The sequence below is a fragment of the Rattus norvegicus genome, chromosome 5, assembly GCF_036323735.1.
Source record: "Rattus norvegicus strain BN/NHsdMcwi chromosome 5, GRCr8, whole genome shotgun sequence".
NCBI classification, from domain to species: Eukaryota; Metazoa; Chordata; class Mammalia; order Rodentia; family Muridae; genus Rattus; species Rattus norvegicus.
In genome coordinates, this window is record NC_086023.1 from 122564703 (window position 1) to 122584726 (window position 20024).

Consider the following 20024-nt stretch of genomic DNA (forward strand, 5'->3'; position numbering starts at 1 on the left):
AGATTTGGACCCAGACGATGACATTGGGTGTTCTGAAATTGGAAAGTACAGTCTCGGATACCAACGCTTCCTTTGGACTAAAGAGCTGGAATAGAGTACTGGAGTAAATGTTTGCTGAGGAACCCCCATTCTAGCTGGGAATGGGAGACAAATGGCACTTTCTTGGGGCATCCTGAAATCACATCCAGATACCATCACTGGAGAAGGGAGCCCTCCTGGCTGCCCAGGCTTATTTTTCCAGCTCTACTCTGAGGACCTGTAGCAGCTAATTGCCTGGGCTCTTGGAAGGGAGGGGCTCAAGTCACTGAATTCTACCAGCCCGAAGGCACTAGTAACCCTGAATGCGTAATGCTGGAAGATAATCGTAATGCTGGAAGATAATCGTGACCAAGGCAAGGCGAGTGCTCTAAAGTTGAGGGAGTCAACTCTCCGCACCCCTGAACAACCAATCAGTAACTATGGCAAACACTGGGCCTAACAGAATTGAAAGGAAATAGATCTCATTGGCCAATAGATGCATCCAGCTCTATCAGGAGAAGAGGAGCAGGTTGTTGAAAGATTAATTGATGATAATGGTGAGAGAGGGGATTCCCTTAACACAGAGGGGTCTTTTACTGGTCCCTAGGCTTGAAGGGAGCCTTAGGATGGTTTCCTCCAGCTATGCAGAAGGGCTTCATTAAACCAAAGAAATACATGTGTTCCCTACTAAACCTCACCACGCCTATGGCCAGACTCCTCATTCTCTGCTCACGTGGCTCTTACCCCTCTCCCAAGGGCCTCTGTGTGGATGTGCTCACACACAGGTACACATGCTGAGGCCCCAGGCACAGCCACGTAGCAGCAACACAGGACTGGGGAGAAAGTGAGGAGCGTGGACAAGTAGGCTGTGGCAGAGAGCTCACACAAGCTTGCCAGTGAGATCCTGAGTGGAGAAACAAGTAGAGAGCAGGATATAATTCAAGTTGAGGGAGGCTAAGCTCTAGTTGACCCTCTAGACTGAGGTGAGCCATCTATCAAGTTAGCAAGCAGTTTGGGAGATAGCTTAAGTTGTAGTGTTAAGCATTCAGGCTTATGCACACACCCCGACAAACGTTAGAGATGATCTTGCTCTAAAACATAGAGTGTGGGGCTGGGGATTTAGCTCAGTGGTAGAGCGCTTACCTAGGAAGCGCAAGGCCCTGGGTTCGGTCCCCAGCTCCGGAAAAAAAAAAAAAAAAAAAAAAAAAAAAAACATAGAGTGAGCATTGGTTCTGAGCAGCAGGAGGGGAGGTGTGCATTCTCTGACCCAGTTTTCTCTCTTTACTGGCTCAGCTTAAAGTGAAAGAGCATGAACGTAAGCCACGAGTTCGCATTCTAGGTCTACCTTTACTGGGAAGATTTTCCAGAGCAATTGAATCGTTTAAGAATCTTTTCATTTACTGAGAATAGGTCCCCCGTTGAAGGAATCAGAGAAAGAACTGGAAGAGCTTGAAGGGGCTCGAGACCCCAAAAGTACAACAATGTCAAGCAACCAGAGCTTCCAGGGACTAAGCCACTACCTAAAGACTATACATGGACTGACCCTGGACTCTGACCCCATAGGTAGCAATGAATATCCTAGTAAGAGCACCAGTGGAAGGGGAAGCCCTGGGTCCTGCTAAGACTGAACCCCCAGTGAACTAGACTATAGGGGGAGGGCGGCAATGGGGGGAGGGTTGGGAGGGGAACACCCATAAGGAAGGGGAGGGGGGAGGGGGATGTTTGTCCGGAAACCGGGAAAGGGAATAACACTTGAAATGTATATAAGAAATACTCAAGTTAATAATAATTTAAAAAGAATCTTTTCATTTCCTTATTATAAAACAAAGTAGTTGGAATAGATTTTTTTTTTTGAGGTTACTTCAGGTCTCAAATTTATGTTGGTGGATAGCCAATGTCTCTCACACAGGAGTAGATGGCTACATGCAGATACTTGGCATACTAAGTCCTTTACCCATATTCCTTTGTGAATATACAGACTCTGAAATAGGCAGTGTCTAGGGGTGGTTAAAGTGGCATTTAGCAGAAATAACTTGATTAGCATGAATAAAATCACCATGCCTGGAAATATAGTTTATTAGTAGAGTCCTTGCAACCATGCATGGGGCTCTAAGATCCAACCCTAATTAGAACACTGATACTCGTGCACATGTGCACGTTGTGGGCTCTCTCTCTCTCTCTCTCTCTCTCTCTCTCTCTCTCTCTCTCTCTCTCTCGGTTTTAATTCTTAGTGCTGAGGATATGGCTCAATGGTAGTATGCTTGCCTAATACACATGAGGCTTTAGAGCTGATGGGGTTCGGAGAGTATCAGGGATCATGGTCAGGATCCCAACAGGACAATAAAACGGAAGGGTAGAGGTGCTTAGTGATCCTTCACCATGAACTTTGTAACGTTTGGTTGGAGGTCTTATCCTTACTGGCTGGGTCTGGTTCAGATTTCTAATGTGCTTCTTGTCCTCTAACCTAGCCATTAATTTCAGACTCAGTTTGGGCTGAAAAACAGTCCTTCTAACACAGGCAAGTGGGAAACTATCATAGTGATAGTGGATGGCCGCTTAGGAAAATGGAATTGTCAGATGTGTCTGTCAGTGTCAGACACATCCTTGGCTTCCTGGGGGTTAGTGTGCAAAAGTGCAGCTTTCTTTATTTTCCCGAAATTCACTTAAGATAAGACAGTAAACTTGGCTTTGGAGCTGTGGTCTACTACTAAATTCCTTTTTACACCGACTAGCCCCTTTCTGCCTCCCTCCCCCAAATAAAAGATTTTGATATTATCCTCATCTAGGACGACGTCCTTCCCATTGCCTGTAACCTGGCTATAAAATGGAGCATTCCCACCTCTGTCGAGCTACCTGGGCTGGTTTCAGGGCTTTCTTAGGTCATTCTCTTCAGAGATGAAAGGAAACATTTAACTCATCAGTCTTATTGTTGTTTAAATCATTCTTCCTGCAGCACAATATAGTCGTATCCTTGAGTGTGATTCGGCCTTTGAAATGCTATTCTTATGAAAGAGTTCCTAGGCTAGCACTTTGTAATAAATGTGATTAGTAGTGTTTTGCTTAACCTACATTATTTCTACATCAGTACGTATGTATAGGAGCCAGTTCCTTTACTGAATTCTGACCCAGTACACCCAGGCTTTTGGTTAACTCACTTGCAAGTTCCCTAAGAGAGCAAATATCTCAAACAGAATTTCACCACTGTGTGACTCTGGCCAGCGACAGGGGAACACTATAGCCGGGGAGTCAACTATAAACCTAAACTAGCAGTTTTGAAATATTGTGTTGCAGCCAGTTAATGGACTTAGCATTTGGTTTCCACATTTTAGACTTCCCTGCCTTTGCATATTTGATCTTTGAGAATAAGTTCCAGACTCCCCACCCCACCAAGTTCCTTACCATTGTTATCTATGGAAGTAAAGCCAGGGGTGAGGCTCCTTCTTATGCAATTCTTCCAAAATATTTAACTTCTAGGTGAAATGGGTTCAGTGGGCAAGGATCAATCACTGTTATGAAAACCAAAATACCCTACCAGAAGACGCCAGGGCGCACCCATTCTGGTCCGTGGGGGTGCACTCCTGTCAGCGTCATGCCAACTCTCACTGTGCTTTCCTGTATAGACTTGCTTTAGCTCTTTTCGGGGACCTACCAGCCTCTTTCTGTCTTGCCCTCTGGCACGTGATGTGATGTTTCCCTCAGCCGTTGCCAAACGATTTAGTCTTTAGGAGACTCTGCTGTAACTTTCTTTGTTTGATTTACTTTAAAGTAGCCAAATGCTCCACAAAGAAAGGACTGTTAAGTCACTTAAAAGTGAAGAAGATAGTGAGTCTTCTGTTCTTCTGTGCCCGTTTTGGAGAGCACTGATAATCTTCTCTTCTTTACAGAGTAGGGAGTAGCTTATGAAGTAGGGAGTAGCATTTAAAGCTAGAAGCCACGCACATCTGCTCAGCAATCACAATGCATTCCCTTCCAAAAACAATCACAAAGTTAGGAAGGAGGGCTGTGGAAGCCTCAAGCCCTCCCAGACAGAAGTACAGCAAGTTTATTAAGGTAAAACTCACCTTCAAGGTGGACTCATTGTAATCTTCTCTTCTTAATTTAAAACAGTAAATTTGAATTTTGCCGTTAAGAACCTTACAAGACCACATCGTCCTTTCCTTGCACTAGACTGTCTACTATTCTAACTTTGAACGAAGTTGAAGTCAGAGTAAAACTACCCAGAAGCTTTTAAAAGATCAACCCAATATTTTTTTTTAAAAAAAAAGTAGATTTCAGGAACGAAGAATTGGCATCTAATACCTTAACAAGAAATTATCACTAAATAAAAATACCTTTCCAACTGAATTAGATTGGCTGTGTGTTACACAGAGGAGCAAGTGAACTAAGTGTTGACCTGGCAACTAATGTCCTTAGTCACTACAGATGGGGACATTTGGTAGATAATTCCCAATTACAGTTTCACACAGCTGTACTAGGCACAATCCTGCAACTTTCAGTTGAGAGAGAAAATTTAAAAGCCCTCTTTTTATATTTTCCTGACAGAGGAGATGCCACGGTCATGGTGGTGATCTCAGGACGAACGAGGCTCGTTTATTGTACTGTGAATGTGCAAACCCTTGTGATTCCCCAAAGTGCAGGAAACTATATATAATTTGTGGTAGTGGGGGATTGTGTTTATATGCTCCTGTTACTCTGAGGGAAAAAATAATTTAATTAAATACTATTCACTTGAAGTCACTTTACGGATGAGGAAACATTTTATAAATAAGGCCTATTTTCTTATCAATACAAGGTGACGATCAAATAATTTTAAAAACCTTTAAAATACGAGGTATAATCTCACTGAAAAGTAGTTTTATTGGGGCATGACTTTTCTAGAGTCGGAGGATCGTGGGAAGATTATGGTACTAAGGTAGAGGTCTCATTTCAAATCCTATGATAATCCTTATTTCTTCCTTTCCTCTGCTGGGAACTGAAGATGGCAAATTAGAGTTTACATACTGGTCAAATAGTCACCAGACTGTGGGTTCTCCCAGCTACTTAGCAGAGTGGCGACCCCAGCAAACTGAGATTGAGGTGGGAATCCCAGGTTCACCTCTTCTACCCCTGCAATGTCTCTTTCCAATGAATATCTCAATGTGAAGCTCTTGTGGCTTAACCGAGCTGCCCATTCTTGAGTCCTATTACCTAAATCACAGTAGCATTAGTTCGGTTCTATTGGCAGCTGCTCACTGATAAACAGTGCCAATGCTTATAAGCATTTCGGGTCAGATCAATCTCACTCAGAGAACGCATAGGCTTATTTTTGTCATAAACTGCCCACTGTGGCTCAAGATGAGTTCATTATTTATTAAAATTTAGACTGCTGAGGTAAATACTTTAAACGTTTTGTAATAGATGCAAATAAGCAATTATTTTTTATTATTCAAATATTTTTAGAATGAAAATGTAGTTGGAGAAAATAAAGTGACTTGGAGAATTAACTGTATTGGTATAATGTTTATTAAGGAGAGCTATTCCATGCTTAAAAGATTCCTGACAAGATTCCATGACTTCAGCTCTTTTGATAGCTACCATTTCCAGCCATTGTTTACATTAAATAATGGGACAGTGGAAGGCGAAACTCCTTTGGATACAGTATGTAAGAAATGAAAAGAAAAATTACGAAGCCCCAAGTGAATAAAACCGTTTGATGTTTAGGCTGCTGGAAAAGAGAAAAAGGAAGATTTGAACTAAAAGCTAAAATATTTAAAAGGAGACTACACTGGAAGGAAACGTGATAAAGAACCCAAATGTTCGCTTTAGTATAGGAGAAAAATAGAGACAAGTTACAAAAGACATACTTAAATTTTACTAACTTTGGCTGGTCAACAGGGTGACTTTCAAATTTCCTTTTAACCCTTAGCATCAGAACGTTTGTTAAAACTGTGACTTAGGAGCTGCAGAATTTTATTAGCACTTGCAGATGAGTAAACTCGGTCTGTCTGTAAGCCTCACTTGTCATTTCATTACCCAGAAGACCCCGCTTCCATTCTCACACAGTCAGGCCCTATGCTACGAACCTCTCCTACAATGCACACACCATCTCGCCTGTATTTCTGCTGACCAAGCCTCTTACCGTCCTATCAGATACTATCACAACTAGCCTTTGAGAGACCTGGGATTTGATATTTTTCCAGTGTAGTTTCACGTGTCCACTTGATTATGTGGAGCTGGGAACCTTCTGATAATTCCCTAGTAAATTAAGTGTAAGCCCCTACTCTGGTTAACTTGGTTAACTTGTGGCCTGAAACTGAACAGGCCTGATGCTCCACAAAAGAGCCTGCTACCCTGCCAGCTACAAAGCCCTCCCTTACCCACTGTGACGACTGCTGCTAGCTCCATTCTGGCTTGGATGATTGAGATACAGCCATGGTGACTGATGCACTGGCAATATTTTTCTTGGCCAGGCAAATACATAATTTGTGTTCTTGACAGGATGAGCACCACTGACTTTTTCCCTGCTGGGTTGTAACACTCAGAGTCTGGTTGCACAAAGCTTATTTGCATCTTTCTTAGCGTTGCACGCCTGTGTCCTTGAGACTGTTGCAACAAGGGCTGCCAGTTTTACATTTCAAATGTTTAGTAGTCAGACTCATTTAATTGCTAAGAATCTGCTTTTTCTTGAACTTGTTAAAGACATTTTTTGTACTGATATTTTTATATCATTAAAATACTTTTTATATCATTAAAATCTGGATAAGGGCATTGCCTATGGCATGTTATATGACTAGCAGAGTACATTTTCAAACTGAAAAGGTCATATGTTGCTTTTCAAGGAAAGCTCCAGAGAGTGTTTAGGGTCTGTGTACCTTGGTGTATCTGGGTGTGCTCAGTAGTGAGTGTGTACATAAGTCTGGAGGTCTATACCAAATGTTTCCCTTTATTGTTTACACCACACACACACACACACACACAGAGGATATCTCATTGAACCAAAATGGCAAGCTATTTTGGCTAGAGTGGCTAGCCAATAAATCTCAGATTCATCCTACACCCTTTCCCTCAAGCCATGCTAGAGTTACAGACTTGCACTGCCACACCTGGCTTTTCACCAGGGAATCCAAAGTCAGATCCTCAGGTTTGGGCAGCAAGCAGTCTATACGCAGAGCCATCTCCCCAGCCCAGTGAAAGCTCTTAACACAGAAAACCAAGATGCTAAAATAGGACTACCTAACCAAAGAGTATGAATCCCCCCGGAGAAATGGATCATTTCTTTTTTTTTCAGTATTGTAAATGTATTTGGTTAAAATGAATAAAGCCTGAGTCCTTCCCATGATTGATAGGAGTAACTCAGAAAACAGGCTTCGCTCTTCTCATCCATGCTTCTCATATCTGACCTCAAGACCCAGAACTATGCCCAGAAAACTCTGAGTCTGCCTCACGGAACACAGGCTACGGGGCAACTTGGGCTCCCAAAGCCCATCTCTTCCCTTAAGGCCTATAGACTCTCTGGGGTGCCACAGTACAGTAGTAAATATGAGACGTGGTGTGTGGGGATGTGTAAATGCACCTTTCCTGTGAGCAGAAATGGGAAGTTTGCTGTGGGTTATTTGGAAGCTGGCTCATCGATTTGCCATCATTTGGTTTATCATTCTCTCGAATGGACGGCATCCATCTGGCCATGAGTCTAAGTCTCATAATGGCTGCTGTTTCACACTCCTTGTCTCTGGGGTCAGTCAGCACCGCTCTGTCTGTTGCGTGGTACAAGACTGCTTTGCCGTTATTGGGCCATAACCTTTGCACTGGCATTTTGCCGATGCCAGTAGCATATTCAACTAATTCATATGTAACTAGATTGACTTCAACTCTACAAATCTGAGCAGATACATACACGGCACAGAGATCCTTATGTCAGGCAGGCAGTCTGTGGTTATGCCAAGCCTTGGTCAATACTTGGAGAAACCTGAAGTCTCCTAATTAGAAGAAATTGCCTAAATTAAAGAAACATAAATTCATACTACAACTAACATCCTGACTTTTCCAAACAGGCGTTTTTTTTTTAAATGTTATAGCCTCAATATAAACTCATTTCTAATTATGGTTTTCATAATAAATAAGGAGATAAATGCTTCATTTATCTTTCTGGCGATTCTGGTTACACTCCTTAGCCTGGTAAATGTTCTAAATGTCAGTGAGCAAGCCTGCACCTGTGTGACTCTTGTATCATGTGTCCTGCATGACATGGAGTGCATCACACATGTGGTGGGAATTTTGCAGTTACTTATGCAAGCTACTCTCAACAACAAAAAGAGTTTAGTTGTTAAAGAGCCACAAGAAACTTCCATGAAGCCATGAACTCAAAGCCTGAGATAAAATTCAGAAATAAAACCTAGCTTCAAGCATAAATCCCATGGCGTGGAGCACCCACTAGGTCATAGACATATGCCCTTTCTGGCAGTCCCACTTTAAAGGTAGAAATCCTTGGTCTTTCACGGGCTCAGTAACTTGCAGTTTCCTAGAGTAGGCTTCAGCATAGCTGTTTATTTCCAGATTAGAGAGAACACTCAGCTGTCTCTATCACATGCTATAGAGGCTACTGACTTCTGTGGTCAGTCTTCTGTGGTCAGTCCTCTTTTGTGTTATTGAAGTCCACTAGCAGGGCAAGCATAAAGTGAGCACTCCCTCTTTTCCATGTAAAAGCTAGGTGTCCATCTCTGAAATTGTCTATCTCCCAACAGACCTGTACATACATTGGGGTGAAAGTGTGCATCCATCTGGTCTAAAGTATTGTAGCTATTACAGGAAAGCAATATGCAGAATATATATATATATATATATATATTCTAATGGGATAAAAATTACCTGGGACACTTGTTTTATCTTTTAGAGTTTACAAATATGTCCAGACCTTCAACTTGTGGCAGGTTTTTCTCAATTTGGATGTGTATAGTCCAACATGAGGCATGAGAAAATAGTAAACGGGACAAGATACATGCTTCCAGGAGAGAAAGGGATAAAGCAGTATTATCTCAGGGTTTTGGTTTACTTGATAGGCCCCAGAGTTGACCTTGAAACTTGACAGACTGTTGGACTGTCCCAGCCCAGAAAAAATGTTAATTCGGGAGAAGTGATTCTTAAAGCAGCTTCGAAACCTCCCGATTCTCCAGTGTCAGGGAGTATAGGAGTGACACCAGCTGAAAACAATATAACTAATGCTGCATACATTATAGGCTCTATGGTGCTCTTTAGGAAAGTAGAAGGGTAGTCTCAAAAATAAGTTATGGCAGATTCGCAGAGTCACAGAAATAGTAGACATTTTAAGAAAGTGGGATTTGCAATATCTCAAGCAATTTTGGAGTCTGGAAGTGGGAGTCCATTCTTAAAAGGAACTGTACCGCTGGGTGTGGCAGTACACACAAGGCTTGAATTTGTGAGGTAGAGGCAAGAACTTCCTAAGCAACGTTGCAAAATCCTATCTTAAAAAACCAGGGTCTTCGGATGCAGTCCAGTGGTCAAATGTCTGCCATGACTCCTATTTATGGACTAAGATGTTTGGCTGACGTTCTCCTTGTTCTGTGTAGTTGTCTCCAGAGAGCTGGAGATCGTCAACCAATGGTTTTGTTTTCCACTGGAGAGGATTCAAGACTTAATGATCCATGCATCTGATTCAATGTTTCTATTTTTTAAATATTATAAGATGTAGGATTTCTAGCTGAGAAACTTTTTTAAAAAAGGTTTTAGTCACCAGCTTTGGAATCATATGAAAATCTTGTGACTTTGGGGGCATAGAAGAGTAATTCAATACTAAGCCTTGATTCCTTAATTCTTTTTCTCAGTTGCTACAATGATTTTGGTCATCTGTTGATTAAAGAGGTCAGCTGTATTTCATTGTTAGGCCATCGCTCAAAAATATGTCAAAATACCCTTGCAGATTAAAAGCAAGAAGGCAGCACATAAAATAGCGTCATCAAGTTCCAAGAATAGTTAGTGGTCTTATATCTCTCAAAAGATGGGAAGATCTTTATCTAAAAACTAAGATTTGGATTTTTTTTTAATTAGCCAGAAGTTCGCATAGGCTTTTACCCTGATGTTAGAACGAGCGTATAACTTTCTATCTTCTTGTGAGATATTTGGATATGCAATACCTGAACTACACATGTACTCAAAAGGGTTCTATATTTAAAAGAGTATCTTGCATTTTTATCCACCAAATCTAGCAGCTCTCTACTGCAGAAGCATATATATATATAGATATATATGCATGATACATCATATAATAAACTATACATAATTTAGAGATAGTACATTGTGTAAAATGCTGCGACTGTTAGTCCTGAGAGACATTTGCAGTAATTTTTTTTTGTCTATTTAATCATGTCACTGCAGCAGTTTGGAAGGGAATGTGGGTCATGAGAAGTTTCTGTAAAGGTTCTTAAGGGAATTACTGCAGTGTTAGGAAGGGCCACTTCTCAGCATTCAAATAATGTGTGTCACGTTTTCTCCCAAAAAAGATTTCAGAAACTGTAAAAAGAGATAGTGAATAGTGATAGCAGACAGTGAAGGGACTAAGAAGGGAGAAACTCCCAAAGATTCGGAGAGGTACACAAAGCCTAGTGTCACTGTGGGAAACAACTATGTACTGCACCCTTCCCGTTCTCCCTTTCTCCAGTTCTCTGTATGCAAGCACTAATGTGTTGTCCCTACTTGGCCTTTCATATGTCACTTGAGCAAACACTCATCTTCTGGCTGGTGAATAGAACTTTGTTCATCAGAAATGTCAGCATTTTGTTGCAAAACTGTGATGACAAGATTCAGGCTTGCTCTTCCTCGGATTCTTACCCACCTCATATCCCTACATCCCTGGGCATCTAGGGAGAGAAACGACTTGATCCTCAAGTCCTCACAGAAGAGAGTCTTTCTGATGTGGTTCCTTGAGTGGTGAATATTACCTAACCCTGTGCCCCCAGTCCAGAATTTGCTCCCAGCAGAACCTGTTGGCAAGCACGACCCACCCTGGAACGGTGCTCTCTGGCTCAGCTACTCTGGCAAAGAGGGCATGCGTGGCCATGGGCACAGCCCCTTCTTCCATTCAGTTAATTCACCCTGTGCTATTCCACTTGCCTTTCAAATAAGACAAACATGTCGTTAAAGAAACAGGGCTCGGTGTTTTAAAGAAATGATGGAAAGACAGCAGGGAGGCAGCACAGCGCCTGAGCTATTAAGAACAGTGGAAATTGTGAGTTTCACAAAGGGCTTTTTAAAGAACTACACCATATAGTTGCTCCAGATTTTTTTCTGTCTCATTTTAAAGTCAGACTTAAAAAAATAAAAAATTAGGGACTTTAAAATTAACCGTCTCACTCAACTAAAGATACAGCGACGCAAGAAGTCAATTCATTTTATCCGAGATCTCATATTGCTTGTAGTCCTCTCTCGCTAACCTATGTCACTGCCTCTCCCTTTCTGCCACCATGAGCGTCTCTGGCGTGATCTCCAGAGGGATTTTCAGCCCCTCCGCTTTCCTGATTCTCGGGAATTCTTATAACGTTATGACTAACAAGAGTATAAAATATGAGTCAAAAGTCAGTCCCCAAAAGTCATTGTGACTTTAATGAGTTCGGCAGTTGTTTCAAACTGCAAAAACAGGAAAATCCTACACAATAAGGCGCCTGTCTCACAGCTGGGCTCCTACGTAGATGGCCACCCACAGGAGCAATGACTGGGACTGCCTTCCTCTCTTTGGCACCTTCCCCCCCCCCCCGCCCTCCTCCCCTACTTCCCCCCTCCGGACCTTAAATTTTTCTCTCACCGACTTCACCAGGTTATCATTGAGAAAAAAGTATCCTTTCAAGTCAAAATTTTTCAATTAAAATACTTTCAATGATTTTAATATTTTTTTAATCATATAGAATCACTGCTAACAAATCCAGATTGGTTTAAAAGTAACCCTTTCACGTGCCTGGCGATAGTCCTTGTGTCCTCTGCATGCCTTTTTTTTTTTTTTATTTTTTTTGTCTGAGAAACATAACGCTACCAAGATCCTTCCAGTTCACCCTGCTATGTGAAGTCACTAAGAGCTCAGTGCCTGGAGATCTTTGGACTTAAGCTCATCTTTTGAGAAAGAATAGAAAATGAGGATATGTGCCCATCACTTTAAAAAGAGTGGCTCAGAAACTGGAGAAAAAAATTGAACTTATCTGACAAAATATAATTTCAAATATTTGCCAAGTAGCCTCTATTAAAAGAAGTCTGTGTTGAATTTTGGTACACAGAAAACAACATCACACACAGTCTCACTTATCATTTGTAATACTGGGAACATAAAAATTAAATTAAAAACTCACAGATGATTTTTTAAAAAAAGAATATTTTAGAAAAGTAATATTAAGTCATTTATAAAAATAATAGCTCTTCTCTTTCTAAAACCTAAATGTAATTTCTCAGTAGTGTTTGTAGATCTAGTGTTGGACAGACCCAGCTTTAGGGAGGTGTGGGGAAGTTTGTGTTCTAAGGGTTCATTCACAAACTTTGTTTGTCTGTGTTGAAAAGGGAATTTGACCATTTCCTCTGGGGACATTATTTCTAGGTAGACTCTAACAGGGCTTTCTTGTGAGGACAGATTATTAAAGAAAAATAGGATATGTGTACAGGAGACACGGGAACTCATTTATCTTTGAAATAGCACCTTCCAATTTGTGGATTCTCCACTGCATTTGATGAAGTAAATAAATTCATTCCCTTCCAACCTTGCAAGTCCTTGGGCCATGGTTTCTTTCTGGACCCATTTTACCTTCATATTCAGACAACTAGCTGGGTAAGTCGACAGGAAGACTCCAAGAATCTCAGGCCATGAAGGTCTGAATTACAACTATTATGTCTCTCCTTAGCCAGTGGTTTATTCTCTCATACAGAAGCATCTCCATTTCCCTCTCTGCTTACCTCAGCAGTACAGAAAGAGTTTTATTTTCCGAGAGGAGCTAGTTGCTAGTAAATACTGTGCCCAAACTGCCCTAGAATGTACCACACAATCTTGAGAGGTTGGGGTACAGAGGTGGGTTGGAAGTCTTATGTCTCACTTCTGCATCACAGAAGAGAGGTGCGGTGATGTCACAAGGCCAGTCATAAAGACTAAGAATCATTGTTGAGGCTTGATTGCTGTGCCATGACTACCTGTTGTTTGCCAGAAGCAACTCTCATGTGAGATTCAGATACTGAAAACCCATCTATCCTGAGTTCCTCAACTGTCTGTCAGATGACACCTCAACATATCAATTCCAGTCCTTGGCTTGTCCAGGCACCAGGGCTAGCCCTACCTTTACTAATCAGACTTTGTCTTGTTAGAAGGCCATATCTGCCTTTCTTAGTCCTTCAGAGCCCCCAAACAAGTGGGCCCTTCATAAGTTTTTTTTTTTTTTGATGAGAGCAATGATTGCCTTAGTCAGTGTGGTGGGGCCCTCCCTTGCTGAGGAAAAACCAGTGGTGGTTGCTAAGCAACATTTAAAAGGTCTAGATTGGTTTCTGATCCTGGATGACCTCCATTTGTATACTTCGCCGTGTGTATTTTATGGTTACCTTAGGATGACTTTGGAAAACTTTGTTTTTGGTATGCATTGGCCTGCCCTTAGTAAAAGGATCATAAGAGAATTCATTTGGGCGCAGAAAGAAGGGAGATGGTATTCCTCTGTTTATTTGCATGAGAACACTGACTCCTTCTGTAAAGATACAGAGAAGGTGTGTAGTTTACTTAGCCCCATGGTTAAAAACCACCATCCCCTACCACACAGACTGATGGGCCGTGAATCCCTCCAGGGTCCTATGACTCAGAGAAGCTATATGGAGGAAGGGGGAGGAAAAAAAGCATCTTGCCCACCCTATATGATTCATTTTTGGCTGACTCTCATTTCCAGAACAGAGCAGCTAACCAAAGCCTCCAAGAGTCCTGCTTACCCTCTTCAGACTGTTAACTGAGGCTTAGTCAATGAATCCTAATAGATCTGACTCGTCTGCTAGAATGAAAGTTGATTAAAATCCTTTTTGTTTGCTCTTTTGCTTGCTTTTTCCCCAACTGCCTCACCCTGCCATTTCTGGTGTCCCATCAGTGTTTGTTGAAAACACGACAGAATGGTATGATTGAAGTAGGACAATCCTAGTGGACACCAAGATGTTTGCAAGTAATTTAGAGATACCAAAGGAACCCAATGCCTGGCTATTATACTTGGCTAAATCTTGTACGGGGATGGGGGGGACATGATCTCAGTCTCTAAGCTTTTATGTAAGATTTTTACTACACTTTAAAGTTTGTTACTTTGCTAAAGGCCAGCAGACCAATCAGCACTTACAGAGCTGTCTTTTCCAGCTTCTCAGTCTTCAGTAAGTGCTGGTTTTCTGGCTTGGAGAGGCCATCGTGACAGGGTTATATCTTAGCATGTCATTTGGAGTTTATGAAATTCACCTGGAGTCCAAAAATGCACTGAGGTTCAGTATGTAGTCTACAAAGCAGAACTGACTGACCCAGAGATGTCGGGTCTTGAAAACACACACACGTACACTAGCAGGGCTACCCTAAAAAGAGAGTGGTTGTGTCTCTGAGGACAGAGTGTCCGTACAGTGAGCCAACAGGCAGAGACTCGGATTCAGTCTGGCTTCACCTCAAAAGGTAGTTCTCTGGGGAAGCAATGGTTTGACCTGAGTCAAACCTTCAGATGCCTGAAGTGAAGCTATTGTCAGATGCAGGATGCTCATTTGGAAAGGGAATGCCTCACAGGAAAGAGAGCCAATTACAAGTTCAGGCTGTTGCCATGGCGCTTTGCCGATCCTTCAGCCTGTGATACAGGAACTCCCAGGAAGGCTAGGAATAGGATGTAGGGGAGGTGGGGAGAAATGGAGGCAGCTTGGGCTAGGCATCCCACTGCATCTTCTGTAATGCTGACAAGAAGGGCTGGCAGGGGAGCCAGGAAAGAATGGCATTTTCAGCATGTCCTGGGTTGCTAAAATGAAACTAAAATGATTTAACTCTGGGACATCTCTATCGTGAATTATAAGACGTAACAGCAGTAAAATACCAAATAAGCATAACACCAGATAAATCGTTGTTCGTGCAGCAAATGCTATCTCAGATTTTCTAACGTACTCGGGACCCTACATGGAAAGGTTATGAATTTAATCCGTTTTCTGAATATGATGTAATAAGCATATTAATGAACTTACTGAGTGCAGAAAATTGCACGCTGCATATGAAGTACTTTTTGAGCCAAATAAATTAATTCCATCCCCATTCATTCCACCGGGAGAAGAAGCTAAATAGATCAGCACCCAGTAGGTGGGCAAATAATGTTCTAGCTTTTGGAAAACTGGTTTAAAAGGAATTCTTCTATACTGGAAACCAAGTCAGAAAACAGCTACCGTTCTAACCTTTTCCAATAAAAAAAAATGCTCGGCGTCAATTAATCAAACGTAGCATCACTTGGAAGCAATTAGAGAAGCTGAGCGCTGTGTCAGGCTGCATCTGCAGAGGGCTGTCTGCAGAGGAAGAGAGGGTTAAAGAACACCTAGCTGGAACGGGGGAGGGTAGGACCTCAGGTTTACTTAAATATTCATGGGGCTTCCTCCATTTTAATCTTCTCCTTTTAAAAGATGGCTGTTTCCCAGTCAGACAGCTCCCGGGGGAAAGAGGTTCCCTCTTCCCTGGCAGAGTTGGACTAATCTAGGGTGGAAACCCCTCTGGGTATCAGGACTGCTCATAACTGATGGAGAGCTGCAAGCCGGCCAGCTGAATCCATTTGGACAGGCTCTGCTCCTTCGTACAATTCCTGGTTTCACTACTCTCTTCTGCCTGAAAATAAGCAGGGAGCCCATAGGCTTCTTGCAAGAATAGAGTATGAACGGAGATGGGCTTGCTGTGGATTAGCAAATACCGCCCATTTGGAAGGCTTTGTCTTTTCTAAGTTTTGGTTCTTTAACCACCGGAGCTGAGAGCTGCGGAGGTTTCCTGATCCTCTGGAGACCGCTCTTACAGAACTGAATTCTTTCAAAGGGATTTGTGGATTGTGGCAAGAAGAGCTTCCAAAATGCCTGAGGCAAACTATTTGTTATCTCTATCTTGGGGTTATATCAAGGTGGGTCAATTGGATTGTGTTATGTGTCTCTAATAGAATGTGATCTTTTTATGTCCGTCTGTATTTCGTGGAATAAGCATGAGCAGTGGTTTAATATGTATATATGTTTAACCCACTGGGGCTTCTTATAATGAAATAAGACCTGTTTTCTTGCGTCATATTTTAATGTACTGTAATGTGTTTCAATTCTGGCTCCATTTTAAAAGGATGCTTTCCGCCTCTCTTCATTTTTCTTTTAAACTTTTCACTTAATCTGTTCTCACTGAATACGTTATCACTTCAAACTATATTTTTGGGCATATTTCCAATTTCCTAATTCAAGCGACATTATTCTGGCCTTTATTAAAACTTCTTCTCCCGGGCTGGGGATTTAGCTCAGTGGTAGAGCGCTTACCTAGGAAGCGCAAGGCCCTGGGTTCGGTCCCCAGCTCCGAAAAAAAGAACCAAAAAAAAAAAAAAAAAAAAAAAACTTCTTCTCCCAAGTTTGCAACTTCAAAAGCAATCGGAAAACAATTTTAAGAAATTTTAAGAACTTCTATTTTTTTCCTACAGTGACATTAGAATGCTTTCAAATTGAGGGGACATTATGACTTGTATTGCAGCTCTCATTACCCTAATGGAATTGGCTCATATAGTCTTTCGGTTTCCTAGAAAGTAATGTTGAAAAATACAGCAATCATTTGCTCTTTCCTAGCCACTTAATGCATTTTCTTTTCTTTATAAACAGTTCAAAAGGATGCTGAACCGGGAGCTGACACACCTCTCAGAGATGAGCAGATCAGGGAACCAAGTGTCTGAATACATTTCGAACACGTTCTTAGGTAAGATGTTAACAGGAAAACTCACTGAGCTTTTGCAGGGTAAATTTTTACAGTCTACCAAGGGCATCCCTGTGAATTTGAAGTGAGGTTAAGCACAGGAAAAAAAAAAAAAAAGAACCCATCTCAGAGCTAAAGCCATTTCTCGGTAGGAAAACAGCAAGCAAGATAACATTTCTGAAATACAAATGCCCTCTAAGAGAGCAGGTTATGACGGCTGCTTGCATTTACACGGTTTCATATCCTACACTGGTCCCACAGGGGCCTCCAGAACCGCTGAAGGTCTGATACTCTACTCAGCTAAAACATCCAAATCTTCTAGTAACTGGGCTTTGAGACAAAAGCCTCCCTTTTAGGTATTTTGTAAGGGCCGTGCCATCTCTACGTGTAGAGTCCTATTCTGGAAATGATTTGACTGTTGCTTGGCAGGGTTATTTCTTAAGGATGAATGCATGTGTACTGCAGGGGTAGGGTTCGTGTCTGAGAGGCCCTATCTAAGCAGTACCATTGTCTTCTCATTCTGAGTTTTGACTGCTCTCTGCAATTATGTGGACACTACTTAATACAGAGTACTGGCCATAGGATTGCAGGGGTGATCCTCAATGATTCTCAGGGTCTTGTTTGACTCTCAGGAATTTCTTAAATTTTCTTAAAGGGAACTTTTGTATCATGAGCCTACTCTGCCTGTTTTAAAGAGGCCTGCAGAATCAGCGTATATGGACCTCAAAATGTCATGGGAAGCCCTGACATTTGGATTCTTCTCCCTTTGAACTATCCGTGCTTCTGCAGCTCCATTTTTTTCCCCAAGGAGGTGACCCGTTCTTACAGCTGAACATCACAGCTTTGTTTTTGGCACAGCCCCTTAGTAAATGAGCATTTGCCATGGTGTCTTATGGAGCACAGTCTGCCTGCAGCTCTGTTTTAAAAATTGGTTCTATATCTTTCCCTCCAAAGCAGTTTCTCCTAACAGGGTATCAACCAGATTTCTCAGTAACGGCCCATGCAGCAGTGGTCAGTACAGCGGTGCTGTGCAGCCCTTGGTCATTCAGCAGACCCACAAACTGCAGATTAGCATGCAGAGACCATCCTCCTGGGTCCTGCCCTGTGTGGGTGTTGTTCAGCATCTGCTGTTCCCAGCTCAGTTGCAACAATGTTTCCCAGAGAACAAAGGAGAGGAATTTTCACAGATACTAGTTTTCCACTGTTGGCTGGAATAGAAACAAAGGGAAGCCACAATCACTAATCCTTTTCTTCTCTTGGCTTTCCCCATTATCTCTCGACACAGAAATCCTCCTCACGCTCAGATTCATACCTTGGTTCATGAAGCATTTAATTATTTTTCATAAGCTGGGAAGTGTTTTCAGGACACTTGACAGGAACTGACAACAGGAGCGAACTCAGTGCTAACTTCCCTCAGTATCAGTATTAGAAGGGTGGTGTGTGTGTGTGTGTGTGTGTGTGTGTGTGTGTGTGTGTGTGTGTGTATGCCCTTGAAAGTGTACTTGGCAAACAAAAGCAGGCCAAGAAACAGAAGGTTCTTAAACACAGAAAAAAAGATCAAGACACATAGGAGGCACCAGGTTCCTCACCTGAAATATGGGAACCCCAGGAGAATTGCAGCCCTTCAGCTCTTTCTGTGAGTCTGTCACAGGCACAGTTGCTCAGCAGCTTCCCTGAGACACACGTGACCCCTCTGAAATAAGCACCAGACTTGCAATTTGGACAATCAAAGCTTGAACTACAGGTGCAGAGCAGGGAACTCTTAGCTCTGTCTTAGGAAGAAGTGGGTGTCCCTGGAGGACCTCAAGGCCTCCCCATAAACTGTCATAACTGCAGTGGTCTTTAAGGGCCTCGTGACACAATTTCCCCATTATACAGGAAACAGAAGTGAAGTAGAGAAGGATGAATAACCAATCTAAAGTCACTTGACTAATATTTTTCGGAGCCAGAATTATTAACTCTTTAGGCTTTTAGAAATAAACACCAGATACCATCCTTTATCGAAATTCATAAGAGCACAAGGAGCGGAATCCCCTTTAGGAGTGTGATGTGGATGCTAGTTTAGAATTTCTTTCTGTAGAAATCAGGATGGTTGGAACTAAAAATGAAGGGTTAACAATTTCTTGGTATATAAAAGGCTTTGTTCTGAAAATAACAGTCATTGCAGAACACACAGAGATGACAATCTCAGTTGACATTATACTTAAAATCAGCATCTCAGCAAGAGCAGGGGAGTGTTAAAACCTGCCCAAGAGAAAGAAAGGGTATCTCCTAACCGACTCATCTGTGAAACTTGTGGGCTTTCCCATCTGAAAAGACAGTGTTTAGGTGGAATGCAGAGAGCCAGGCTCTAAGTCATGGACCAATCTAGGCATGTACTAATGGTGCTATTTAATAGTGGATTTCACCCTGCTGGGAAAAGTGGAATTTGGAGTAGCTAATCTCAGAAGTAAAAAGGGCGTCGGTGCAGACCACAAATATAAAACAAAGTTCTTTGCATGTTATATTAAAAGCTAGTCAGTATTTTACAGGTAAAGAAAAAAAATTTTAATGTAGTCAACATCCTGCCTCGAAAGCTAGAAATTTTAAAGTTTGAAGGAAAGACATTTAGAATTGTCACAATCACAGGTTCTAGCAAGCAAAATCCATCAAATTGTGCCACTAACGGTGTCTGATAAGACCAGCTCTCATTCTCATGTGTGTGTGTGTGGTTTTTTTTTTTTGTTTGTTTGTTTGTTTTGATTGCTTACCTACTTGCTTTGAAGTAGCCCACAGTGTCTAATCCACTGAGGGTTTTTTTTTTCCTTTGGTTTTTTGTTTTTTGGGTTTTTTGTTTTTTATGCTTTTTGTTTTCTGCTTTTTTTTTTTTTTTTGAGTCTCTGATTCAGGTTGTTTCCCTAGGAATCTGGCTAATTGCTTACCAGGGAAGCCTAGTGTTTGTTCCAGAGATTGCGTAGGGGAACACCCATGAATGTCGCCGGTACCCTGGTGTATAATGCCCTTCTTCATTGCCATGTTCCAGGCACAGCAGTTGTTCTGCTCAGTTACTCACTGGTGCAGGGAACCTCTAATTAACCCAAACCAGAAAAGC

General features: G+C 41.9%; 1 protein-coding gene across 5 annotated transcripts in view; it reads left to right on the forward strand.

Moving 5' to 3' along the window:
* Pde4b (phosphodiesterase 4B) overlaps positions 1-20024 on the forward strand; it is a 569312-nt gene that overhangs the window by 535747 nt on the left and 13541 nt on the right. For 4 of the 5 annotated variants that reach the window (NM_001398935.1, XM_039109275.2, NM_017031.3 and 1 more), the window contains one exon: positions 16843-16936. In NM_001398935.1, coding sequence (NP_001385864.1) covers positions 16843-16936 — 94 coding nt within the window. Of the gene's footprint in view, positions 1-1724; positions 16116-16842; positions 16937-20024 lie in introns of those variants that run through there. The other variant, XM_039109274.2, reaches the window with a different exon arrangement.